The following is a 12,788-nucleotide window of genomic DNA, read 5'->3' as shown; positions in this document are numbered from 1 at the left end:
TACTGCGATTTCAAAAAACAAATTACAATTCCATCTGGAATTTTATCATGAGCCTATGGCACGACTGTGGCACAGGAGATTGCGCAAGCACTTCCTGTGTTGTTGAAGATAATAATTATTAGGATCCCAAGCGGGGTCTTTATACCTACCTTACAATCATAAAGTGCAGCAAGGATAACAATAACTAACAATGAAATTGGATAATAAAGCTTATATAAAGACGGAAGGTGTAAAAAAATCTACGAAAGCAGTACAGTGCATTGCCCTTTAAATTACGTTTAAATATCGGAATTTTTTGCTTTCAAACTTTAACATATGATTGTTCAAATGAATTCAAGTAATACTCTTTTGTTACTTGACCGCACTAATTTAACTTTTTATGTTGCATTCAGTTGTGGTGTTTTTTAAAAGATGCCACCCGTTGGGCTGAATTGAAAAGGGTAACATTAGGTATAAAGGTCGCCATGTTATCGTGAAAAAACGGGATACTTTTACTTGGAGATTTAGCGATACACTATTGCGGTTTGTCCAAGTATTTGCCGTTAATTAATGGCACGACATAGCATAAAATTGCAGACTGACAGCAAATTAATTTAACGATTCAACTCGGTATGGAATCGACAGAGGGGCGACCTGCAGCTCCAGGCATTTTTTTGCTGGTTGCCAATTTGTACACCTGGGTAAAAATTGTGCTGCAAGTTAGGGTTTCCTTGCCAAGGGATCAACACCACAAGTTCAAAGAACAGTCTGGAATAAATGTCTTTGCAATATGTTAATAGTATACTTCGTCACGAGTTTAGAAGGTTAATGCTGCGGTTTGAACAATTCAGACGCCGCTCTCAACTGTATCAGTTTTTCCGGCATTCTGACAACTTGACTGCTCTCCTCCCCGTGCTTGAGCATATTAACAGAACCTCACCTATAAACGAGAAGTCAAGCGTTTTGGTAATGACTAAAGTGTTTGATTAATAAAGAGGCATCTCTCTCTGTCAAACTCGAACTTGTGTGGTCCCATGGCTGGTAGCTATCACACGATCAAACAAAATCCGTAGCTGGTAACTGTCAATCTGTTCTTTTGTCTACCGTATTGTGTGTTTTAAATTCCTTTTGGTAAATACCGTTAAATTACATTAATAGGATTGCAAAGATTGTAACAACAGATATCGCCCTTTGAAAGGAAAGTATCTAACTAACATCCGATTAAGACATGAGAACTTTCAGCAGATCTTTCTTTGACTCGATCGGTTTTGAAATTCAAAAGAGGTATTCTGAAAATCGTAATCTAAGAGGGCTTTCCATTTGTCAGAACCACCTGACTTCGGACTACTGGTTCTCGTTGGCCTAAACTGATGGCCGAAAGGCCGGTCACTAGTGTAGGCATCGCGTGTTTGTAAGTGCAGGTGCTAACGCAAGCAATATGGCGGATTGGCAAAGCAGGCTGATCAATCTATGCCAGTGTCTATAGTTAAACCAGAACCAGTTTCACGCTAATCATTTATAGGAACTGATAGGTACACCCGGCACGGCAGTTCTGACGCGGAATAGATAGAGCTCTCGATATTTAGTTAAAGTGACGCAGTAAAAAAAAATGTTACTGCTCCCGGAACTGCTACATAACCGAGAGCCGGTCTCAATTCCAAATTCCGTGAGTTTAATCTGACTTTGGTGCACGCAACTTTAACACAGACTAAACTGGTCAACGTAACTAACTTTTCTGGCTTCACCCGTCCGGTGTGAAGAAACGAAAGTTATTTCTTCCAAATTAAATCGCTCCGGTAACATTTTACACGGAGCTGTTTCTGTAAAACGGACTATAGACCTTGGCAATTTTTTAAACGTTTGCCGTTCACCAGTGTAATATTAAGAAGGAATTTTATTTCATCCAAAACTGTTTAAGTTGTCCTCGTTTTTAGATCTTTATTGCTGTAAAGCAGGCGGAAGTCTTGTCAAGTTTTAATGGTCGGTTACTCTTTTAAAATTTTAATAAACTACTCTGTATTGCCGGTTTCGAAACCAATTGAGTAACCAATTAGCATTTATATTGGTTTAGCGCTGGCAAGTGATATTTTTAAGTAACCTTATTAAGACCAGGCTTCCTTCGTGTGTAATTACTTCAGAATAGAAAAATGTTTACTGGATAAACCCTTATTTCACAGTTGTATGCGGCTTTACTACTATTGATGATACTGATTTGTATTTCCGTCCGACTTTTCTATAATGATGCCTTTAACTAAACTAAACAGAACCGAGCATTTTTATTTTGCATAACTATGACATGCTCCAACTCACTGCATTTTTACGCCGTGTTCTCGAAACGCTAAAAGAGGTTTTTCGCTTTCTCCCATTCTAGTCGAAATACAACCGGTGATGTTTATTTTGTTGATTAAGGTTTTCCCAACTTTTGAACCCCAAATTAATGTCTTTCAAATGAAAGATGCATGTGTTTATTGAGTGGAGTTAAAATTGTGGATCCTAATGTGTGACCATGGACTGGAAAGTGAGTGAAGGCGTTTGTACGTGCTGAAGACCTCTTTACCGAGCCAAAAAACGTCTGCGTGGGAGGACATACTGAAAACGTACGATTTTTGTGCAGTCTTTGTCGCACGTTTTATGATGCAACTCTTGTCGCGGTCTGAGTTGCAGTTTTAAGCTGAATCGCCTCTGTAACTAGAGGTGATTTCAGTGCGATATGGTAGGGTTTTCGGACATATTTGAACTTGAAGCAAACTTCCAAGGTTTCTCATAAAACGTACAACGATATATATCACGTTGAAACCGGGCTGGAATCGCAACTGGCTTACACGTACTTTCTTCTGCGTGAATAGTTGCAGTGACTGTGCGAGAAAAGTTACATAATAAATCACCCGTTTAACGGGCCTTCATACTTTCAGGTAAAAGTGTTTGAGACTTTAATTATTTTCAACTCATGGAAAAACTTTTTGGGAATTTTGCGTGAGAAAGGATGGCACGTTTTCAAATTTATATTGACCTAACCTTCGGTTGGTTGGAGCGAAGAGAACGTATTTGCCATCAATTTGGTCTCTAAACCACAAAACGTGCCACGCATGTAATAAGGTTGTTCATGGACCACAACAAATCATCGTAATTTGCTTACCTCTTTAACAACATAAGGGTGTGACGACTGTTCCGGAAGACGAGGCTTTAAAGCATCGGAACCAAAGCTATTGTTCGGCCCATAATTACAGGAAACGTGGGATTATTTTAGAAAATGTTTGAGCAATTTACATGTTAATTTTATCAGTTCATTGTGTACAATATTACCCTCAAAAGACTGCGAAATGTTGTCTTCAAGAGCCTGCAAAACAATGATACTTGCGCAAACGATAAATTTAGTGTCGGTTTTTGTTGCGGTTAAAGTTTCGTTCAGTCATCCGCAAAAAATATTGTTTGTTTAGCTTAGTAAAAGGGATACACCCACTTGGGTTAAAATACCTTTTTTGCGGCCTGTTTGAGGAATAAGTGGATAAAGTGTTTCTAAATGTAAAAGCTCGCTGATTTTGGTCCGCAGAAAATAAGAATGTTAAAATGCATTCTTTCCTAACAAATTTACCGTTGGCTGTGTGTGAAAACAAACAATTGTGGTTTCCTCATAAGCTTTCAGTCTAATATGATAAAACTTTACGCTTCACTTTTTAAGCCTTTCCCTACGGCTTCTAGCCAGGTTGTCTTTATCTATTAAATGCAGGAAAATGTTGCATTTCAAAACAAATTCTCTCTAAAGGGCTATAGACAATGTTACGAGACTAACACTTATTTAAACTTGCGCATTGCTACCTGAAATTTTGTTCCTGTGATGATATTGATCATTTTGCAAATCGAGAAATCGGTCATAAAACAGGATTTATACCATAGCAAGAATCTCCATCACATATTTAGTAAAACACAGTCAGAGCTCTTCCTTCTTTCCCATCATGCGATGTTTTGTTAACGTTTTTCCCATATCGTATGGCATAAATTTTTTGTCGGCGGTTTTTACGTTTTAAAGATTTTTGGCGGGGAAGCTCACAAACAGGAATCCCACAAAAATGTATTTACCCGAAACTAAATCGTTTCGACTGCAGGCAATTCCATGTGACTGTTTCCATTTCCAGATTTGGTGATTAATAAGAAAATTCCAAATAGCTTGCTCCTCTTAAGATTTACGTTTTTGTGCTGTTTGGGCCTGTTACAGTTAGCTTTTTTCTTCGTGAAAGCCCAGTTGTTGTTTTTGAAAGACTAAGCTGGTTATAATGAGATCACTTAACTGGAATCGCTAAAATATTAAATCGAAACGGAAAGTATGGTTCTTAATCGCGAAATGTGATCCCACCCAACTTCCAAAAATCGTCAACTCACAAAAAGAAAAAATTCACAAAAAAAAAAAATGCTTTATAGCAAGCTTTTCGAAGTCATGACAGAATGCAAACCACGTAAAATGAAACTGTCTTTGCGGGATCAAGGAAATAGAACCATTTAATGTAAATTACAAGTGCTCTTGTGCCCATGAGTGTGAAGATGAGTGATGTGAAGTAACTGTGGTATTAATTATTTTACCAAGGATCACGTCCCTGGACCCTTTACTTTGGAAAGAGTACTATTTGGTTGTAAATTAAGGGTGGCCTTTTGCCCATGAGTGGGCAGATGAGTTGCAGCTGTAGTTATTATCTAAAGTTTTCTCTTTTTTCGTGCTCTTGATTTGTATTTATATAAGTACATTCAGTCTTGCAATTTGTAAGGGAACCTAAGTCTCAATAAGCCTCATGGTTTCTTTTCAGTAGGTTTTCTCGCCATTTGACATTTGCTTCAATTGTAAAGTATAACAAAACAAATGATTAAATAGATCGGTGATGCGGTGAAGTAATAATTATTTTACTGCAAGAATGAACTTTAAAGTCGTGTACAGCTCTCTCTCTCTCTTTCTCTTAGTCCTTTTAAGAGCCCCCAGTGGGGCATAGGGCCGCCAAGGCAAGGCGACTTAAAACGTATGATTTCAGTGTGTCGAAATTTTTTTGGCAAAAGCTATTGAACACTGCTTTGCTTTGCTGCAGCTGTGGTGTGGCTCATTCTCAGTTCTATCGTCTTTGAAAATTCAACGTGTTTTAGTGTAGCCATTTTACATGTTGCAGCTCATGCTCGAAGTAACATTTTATCGTCTGATTTAATTCTTTTATTTCAATAATTGGAGAATTAAGCTATTACCACTTAAAACATTGAAGGATTGCATACATCAGGAAAGCTCATTTTAAGTTAATTAAAGTGACAAAAAGTACCTCACGTTTTTCGTGCACTTTGGACCAATTTGAAAGCGTTTTTTCTTCGTTTTGATTTCCTTCACTATACTTTATCATCCAGTAATAGCTCAAGTCAATAGGTCAAAGTGCTTCGATTTACGGGGTCGTGAAATCACTATCTAATTTCGTCTGTGGATCAGTTGTTCCAAATTGCGGACTTTGAACAGTCTTGCACTGTAGGTATTTTTGCAAATCTGGGAAGAATTTCAAATTACAGGCAGGAAAAAATCCTGTAGAACTTAAATTGTCCACATTGAATCCAGACCTTACAGAATAAAATTGGTTGTTCTTGTATTTAAAACCAGTAATTGTGTTTGCGTGTCCATCGATGTCCACTGAGGCAAGATCCTGGCTATTTGTTGTCTTGATGTCTTAATTAAAGACGATTTGTGGAAAGAAACAGTAAACTGCATGGAAGGTAAACACGAGTGAATTAATGCCGGATATTATGATAGCTTGTCACGTCAAGTGAAGACACATCAACCCATACAGACCCATTTTCTTGCAAGCTTTTCAGTGCAAAGCTTGCCTCAGTAGACAGTGTTCACGAATTCGTAATTTTGAAGATTTTCCAAATGCCGATAGCAGACTACATAAGTTGTTCACGTGCAAAAAACCAGTTTTGTGGACCAGAATTTTGGACCGATTTTATGACATTTTATATCTGTTAGTTTTCGCAGATAAACCGAGAACTGATTACATTTATTTGTTTGTTGTTTTCTTTACAAATATTAGGCAGAAATCGTTTATCCTATAACACTCAACAAATGTAAATAATTTTCAAGAGATAATTATACGTTTATATTTATTTCCTCTTTACCTCTTTGAACTCCCAAGAACAGCAGGAATTTCGCTTTAGTTAAGTTCGCTGCGTTATCCTAATCAAAGAATAAAGTCCTCTAGACATATGTGGCTTTCTTATCTTTCGGTTTCTATTTTTGTGAGGACGTTTATTTGGGTTGCAATTTGGCCAATTGAAAAACACCCGAGGTAGGCACACCTCACCTTTTTTTCGCGGGGGTGTGTCGTCCGGTCCAACAAACTCTGACCTCTATTTCCTGTCCAAATTTTTAGACCCAACCTCTCAAATCCACATATACTACCCGTTCTCGTGCGTAGCCCATACAATACCCGTTTTCAGACCTGGCCTTTCCCATTGTCAAACTCAACTCCAAATAGTTAAAATCTACACTCATTTTCAGACCAAAACGTCTCAAAAATCATCCCCTTTAGGCTTTTAGCTTACATAAGATAGCAACCCCCTCCCTCCCCGGGGAGAGGGGGTGTGAAACGCGAACTTTCCAGAAGGAAACGCGCACCAGACGATAAATTAGCACCCAGCATGTGTGTGATGAGTTTCTTTGGCCCGTCTCCTTCACACCTAGATTCTGTCGGTTCTGCCTCATCTGATGGAATTGTTGGAATACTCTGACCAAGGAATGAGGTTTTATTTCCCAGTTGAGCCGAAACATATTTTCTCAGTTTTATCTGTGTGTGGTTCAAGTAATCCAGACAGTTATTTGACCACTGGGGTTAAGTTCAGCTCGTGCCAGCTTGCCCCATTGGAAGAGGCACGACAAATCAGTCAAATGGTTGAAACGATGAGATTATTTCGTGTCTTCGTCTTTTCTTCCTGTTTCAGTGCACCGATCGAATGCAAGATTGAAAGCAGTCTTCAAAACGGAGAAAAATAACCTGAAAGAAGCTGCAATTTTGCTTCAAGCCGTTTGACAAGTTTTCTAGTTTTAGAATGGTCACCGGGAACCTCTGTTGTTAAAATTCTTAAGTTGGATCAGTCTCATTAAAACTGCTGAACGACTGAGCAGTATTTTCCTTAATGTGGTGCAATGTGTTTCTCGGTATTTTGCACTGAATTTTCGTTTTAAATCATGATCCTGCGGAGGCATGGATGTATTAACCTTTGGACTCGCTTTCAAGCCGTGTCCTTAAGAGTGATCATCCTAATGTATTTAAAACTTCTGATCAGCTGAGCAATATTTCCTTAGTTTAATGTCATTTTCTCAAGATTTCGCAATCAAATTTTTCTTTTTTCTATTTTTGGCAGTTGTTCCCCTGATAGCGCAAGGTTATTTCGCGTAATTCACTTGAAAAACCAACGCGTACTTTTTATACACCAAAATTTTGCACGTGATCGTGAACATTTGTTTACATGCGTACGTGGTTTTGTTGTATTTTTTTTCAAGCCTTTCCTTTTTTTTTTCAAATTTTTGAACGCCTACTCACACCAGAATATCATTATAATGCCAAAGTAAATACTTTATCCCAGAGTTGTTTGCAGTTTTTCTTAGGAAATATCAAAGCTTTTCGTCCAACTGTGGTAGAACTAATCCTCCCAAACAATTCACCGGAAGTCCACCCCGTTCCTCACTTGCACCACACCGGAAGTGCGTCAAAAATTGAAAGCACGTTTCGAGGCAAAAGTTAGTAAACACAAATTACCGTTTGCGACCTACAGTTTCCTTGTTTGAAAATAGTTTGCGTACAAAAATATTGAGCTTTACGTGTCTTACTGGATTGTGTTTGGAACATTTTTTTTTGGCGTGAGTCGACTTCTGCTTTTTAGTACTTTTGTACTTGGCACATATGGCATTGATCTGTCACCTTGCTACACTTTCTCTGATAAGCGATCGTGAAAATTACGAAAATGCGGTCATAAGACTGATAACAAGCTCACGAGGAACGCTTTTAAAACAAACTCAAGTCTCCGGCTAGCGGCTTAACCTCGACCGCGGTGAAAGTGTTGGATATTCTTTTTAAACCTGAACAAAAAAAGAATCACTTTAGCGCCGAATCGCGGCATGAACACACACGCGCACGCAGTTTATTGAAATGGGTATCTATTTAGTATTTTTGGCTTTAATTGCTTTAGCAATATCCTTTGAAAGGTGTTTAGGATTCAAGCTGCGCGGAGATATTCGCTTCAGACCGCAAATGCTGCCCGCCCGGACCTGACACTACTATATATAACATCCCAGTCTTCATATCATGTATAGGGTTTCGGAAGTTGTGTCATTAGCGGTAGCAAATGCCTTCGCCGCTTGTTTGGAGAAAACACAGCGCTAGCGAGAGGTATTACGGCAATATTTCGCGCGCTCTTGGATATCTTGCACAATCTCTTTCTCGTGATTTTCCCAGTACATCTTTATCTCTTATCATTGTAACTCCACGAGCCCCGTGACTATCTGTGGATGAGTGTACCGCTGTGTGTCCGAGATACCGATAAAGCGCGATACCCTCTTACTGCTATCGAATAAAATTGTTTAGTCTAGCCATAGTCTGACCTCGCAAAGCACCGCGATGTACCCTCTCAGCGCGGTAGATTCTCGAATGTCCGCAGAAACAAAATGCAAACGAAAATCCTCGGCGTCAACTAAAACGCACTGGACTAACTAGAGTTTCAATTTAATACTTCGCATGCTTATCCTTCGATTAACTTCTCGCTCCATGCTTGTGGTTATTTCGTGACCAGGCTATGTTTCGTAAAAAGTACACATGCAAATGTTGATAGCGTTGAAAGCAAAGCATGGTAATGCTCAGTTTTCGATAGGTCTCAGGTTGCGACGGCGCTGCCGGCTTTTAAAAATCCAAATTGTATTGCTTCCTGAGGGTTGCAGCTGACACTAGAACTGCATAAAAACAAGTGGGGAACAGTAAAGTTCACTTCACCGAGATACCTAGTTTTTAACTCTTTACATCACGCAAATGGAAGCTCAAATATTTCTCTTCCAAACGCTTTATGATGTTTGTTCCACCTCATTCGCCCTTTCCTGTTTTTTTCCTGTCCTTTTTTCTACTCCTTTATGTTAATTTCCCGCACGTAAATCCTCTTCGGGTCCGCGCTCCTACGCGAAAGCGTTGCCCTGAATGTTTTTCATATGTGTAAGGTCCGCAGACCAGACATTCCATATTGCAACTGTAAAAATCAGCCGAACTCGATACTGTAAGGGACCGCGCGCTCGGGAAATCGATCACAGACTCCAACGTGATGTGTCGTGCCAGCAAGAGCTCAACACACGCCTGGTCTGTCAACAAGATAATCATAGTAAACACGCACACAACACACTACAAAACTCTCACGGATTTGTTGAAGCTACGCGCGCGAGACCCGTGTTTACATCCTAGCAGGAGGAAAGGAAATTAACAATTTTCGGCGCACAATTTTTCTAGAGGCGTAACGCGCGTTACCAAAATAACACAGTAACCGCGTCTAAAAGTAACACTTTCGCACGCCTACAGCGCACGTGACTTTTGACCAATAACGGGGATTTGGTAAGTGGTTTTCAACACACCTACATACGCGGGGTAGGTACTTGACATCAGCGAATGTGATTGGTTGTGGTTTTTGATGCGACCAATCACAGCGCGAGGTAATATAATATGCCGTCGCGCTCGATTGGCCAGGATATTATTATATCTGTGTTTTGAATAACCATACGCCAATATACGAATTGGCACGAAGTTCGATTTTTTTGGGCTCAAGGAATTTTGAATCTCGATTTGACAGAGTTTGGTAAAGAACTGCTTGAAGTTATATAGCAAACATGACAGAGCAAACGAACGCCGAAATCGCGAAGAGTGAATCAGACCTATCTCAAGCGAAGAACATGGATTTAAGCAGCGCGATTGCCACTGCTGTAAATCACGTCTTAGATGGGTACGATTGGTCTTTAATTCCACTACCTGTGAGAGTTAACGGCGGACACAAGCATAAACCTCACGTGAAAAGACCGATGAACGCATTTATGGTTTGGGCGCAAGCTGCCAGAAGGAAGCTGGCGGATCAGTACCCGCATCTTCACAACGCCGAGTTGAGCAAAACCTTAGGGAAACTCTGGAAAATGCTCAAGGATGCCGAGAAGAAACCCTTCATCGAGGAGGCCGAGCGGCTAAGACTGAAGCACAAGAGAGAGCACCCAGATTACAAATATCAACCGCGGCGAAAAAAGCAAAAGGGTAACGGGGGACCCGACCAACCAGAGGCGACAATCTCAGCTGACGATCTCTTGAAAGTACTCAAAGGCGATCCACAAATGGTGACAAAATCTGGGTGTCAAGATGGCAGCTGTGCGAGCCCGGAAAGCAGCATAAGCGAAGAAGCTAGCAGCCCTGAGTCCAGCAGTCCAGCAACTTCGCCTCCAACAACCCCTACAGCTACGGTCAAGGTTGAAGGTGTATCGAAGTCCTCCGAGGCGAGCATGCCGGATCCTGAAATCCATGCTCGTTCTGCGCCCAGCTATCCGCTCAAGAAAACAGAGGCTAGCAGCGTTCCTACTAGCAGCGCTAGCAGCAGTAGCAGTGCGATCGATTTCCACGTCGAGATGGGCGACTTGACTACTGATCTGATGGTGGACACTACTGAGTTTGATCAATACTTGCACTCGTACACTCAGCCCTTGCAGATGCCCTCACCGCCTTCTGTCACGTATACTTCGCACGGCTTCACACAAACTCACGGCGCTTCCAAGTTCGTGTCGAACAGTAACCCCGTAACGTCCAGCTACACCGAATTTATGGAACAGTTGCAAAAGCTGCCGTCCTCCTATCCACCGAACCAGGTCGCCCCTTCAGCCATGCACCAGAGAAGCCAGCCAGAGAATGGAGCGTATCCTTTTTCGTTCAACGACCCAGCTGAGGTCAATGGAAGCAGTCCTCGTCCCTTCACCATCTCCAATGTCCACTCCATTGCGATTCCGGCCTCTTCACCAGCCACTGGAACACAGAATCAACAGAGTTCCCCTTCAAGGCTACACACGCTGGTGTGGAAGTGAGCGATTCGCAAGGATCTCGAACATTATGGCGAAATTAGCTCCTATGGAGCGTACATTTTACTCGTTGCTTTGGGCAGCATTTGAAAACGTAGCTAGCTAGGAGAATTAAGAACTTTGTTTTGTTTCTGATTTTTCAGAAGCTTTTAAGGTTCGACATGCTAATAGCACTGTTGCTTGTCAAAAAAAATTCACGAAAGTTAACTTGTTTTGTCACTCGAGTTAAATTTCACACGGATTATTAATGTCAAGATCACGAAAAGATTGACACTTATTCGCTTAATGTGATAGCATTTTATTTCTCGAGCAGAATTGTTTAACTTTGTAAGGTTTACAATGTTGACGTCCAGAAAAAAATTTCTTGGCAAATGTTGTGTTTTAGCGGTTCAGTTGACAAGCGGTATAGAAACCCGATCTCGTAGTACACTAAGATTGCCGCAGAGCTGTAAGTGAGTTCTTTAATTTATCATTCCTCGTGTGCTTTGCGCTTGCCAAAAGAAACTGATTTATCATCTATCGATCTTCATGTAAATATTAAATGGATAGAGATGATAGCTTTTGTAAACGTTTTTTTAGCCTTTTAGGTAGAAGATTGTTTGCTTCTGTTTAGCTTTGGAATGGATTTGCGTTTGTGACAGTTCGTTACGTGGCGAAATAAAACTTTTTTCACAAGAAAATATGCATGTGTACTTGCTGTCCTGACCCAGAGCTTCGCTTGCTTGCAATTCCGTGGTCACACTTGATTGAATCCAACCAACAATAGACCTACAAGGGAAATGTGTGTTTAAGCATTTATACAACAGATGAACCAGCTCGTACAGCCAAACAAATACTTAATGGGACTTCAGTGCAATTACATCTCAACTTTTAACCCAGAAACAAACTAAATATACCCCCGAAACGACACCACCGAAAAAACAGACGCCTTGCATAGAACTCCAAGGGGACACAAAGTCGCTTTTTGTACGTGCTCAAATTTGCATTAACACAACACTGAATAGCGAACACAGATAATAAGAGTTTAAATAACACACAATACCCTAATAATTTGCTTTTAAAAAGTCGAGTTCGAGGTTTTCTTTTTAACATAATCTTCACTGAAAGAAAATATCTCGGAGCGGATGTAAAAGGTGAAATAGTGCAACGGGAGACTTGAAGCGATATCCGGTCTCCCGCCCTTGTCTCGTTTTACTTCTACAAAGAAGAAGCGGGCCGTTTTATTTACAAATGATCACAACGCCAAGGGGATCGATAACAAGTCCACAGGTTTGAGTGCTAGAGAACAATTCGAGCTGAAATGTAATTTCTATTCGAGGGACTGCAAGTCAACACTACAATTTAATCGCTTTGAGCTTGGGGCTTTTTCCAAAGAAGGGCAGTGAACCGGAAGAAAGTGACGAACTCGGTCAGCGATTTTGACACCGAAAATTATCGCGGTGAACGGTTGCTTTGGCTCAATGTTCAGCTAAAAATCTAATTTTTATAAGAGTGTCATGTCAAAACAAGACGCCCCTGTCGATAAAATTCTTGCTTTAATGAAACAGCGATTATAGATCCTAGCAGCTGCTCCACACGCAAGCCGATACATATAAATATCCAACAGGTTTCCAAGTTGCGCGATAAAATTATATAATTAAATTGTCTGGTTCTGTCTAGCTTATAGCGAAGTAACAGCTTTTGAGGACCGCGAATTAACCAGAGAAAAATGTAT

At 40.4% G+C, this 12,788-nt stretch overlaps 1 protein-coding gene across 1 annotated transcript; it reads left to right on the top strand.

Moving 5' to 3' along the window:
- The first annotated feature begins 9,737 nt into the window (after window positions 1-9,737).
- Window positions 9,738-11,754, top strand: LOC146458556 (uncharacterized). The gene has a single exon (XM_085090574.1). The coding sequence runs from the start codon at window positions 9,854-9,856 to the stop codon at window positions 11,078-11,080; it is 1,227 nt and encodes a 408-aa protein (XP_084946700.1). The 5' UTR covers window positions 9,738-9,853; the 3' UTR covers window positions 11,081-11,754.
- The last annotated feature ends 1,034 nt before the right edge of the window (window positions 11,755-12,788 follow it).

This window comes from Pavona decussata, unplaced genomic scaffold (assembly GCF_977016875.1).
Source record: "Pavona decussata unplaced genomic scaffold, jaPavDecu1.1 SCAFFOLD_233, whole genome shotgun sequence".
NCBI lineage: Eukaryota > Metazoa > Cnidaria > Anthozoa > Scleractinia > Agariciidae > Pavona > Pavona decussata.
This window is presented reverse-complemented; position numbering and strand designations above follow the sequence as displayed.

Bases quoted from the DNA above. Each gene is read 5' to 3' on its own strand.
- LOC146458556 (XM_085090574.1), top strand. From the start codon at position 9,854: ATGACAGAGCAAACGAACGCCGAAATCGCGAAGAGTGAATCAGACCTA.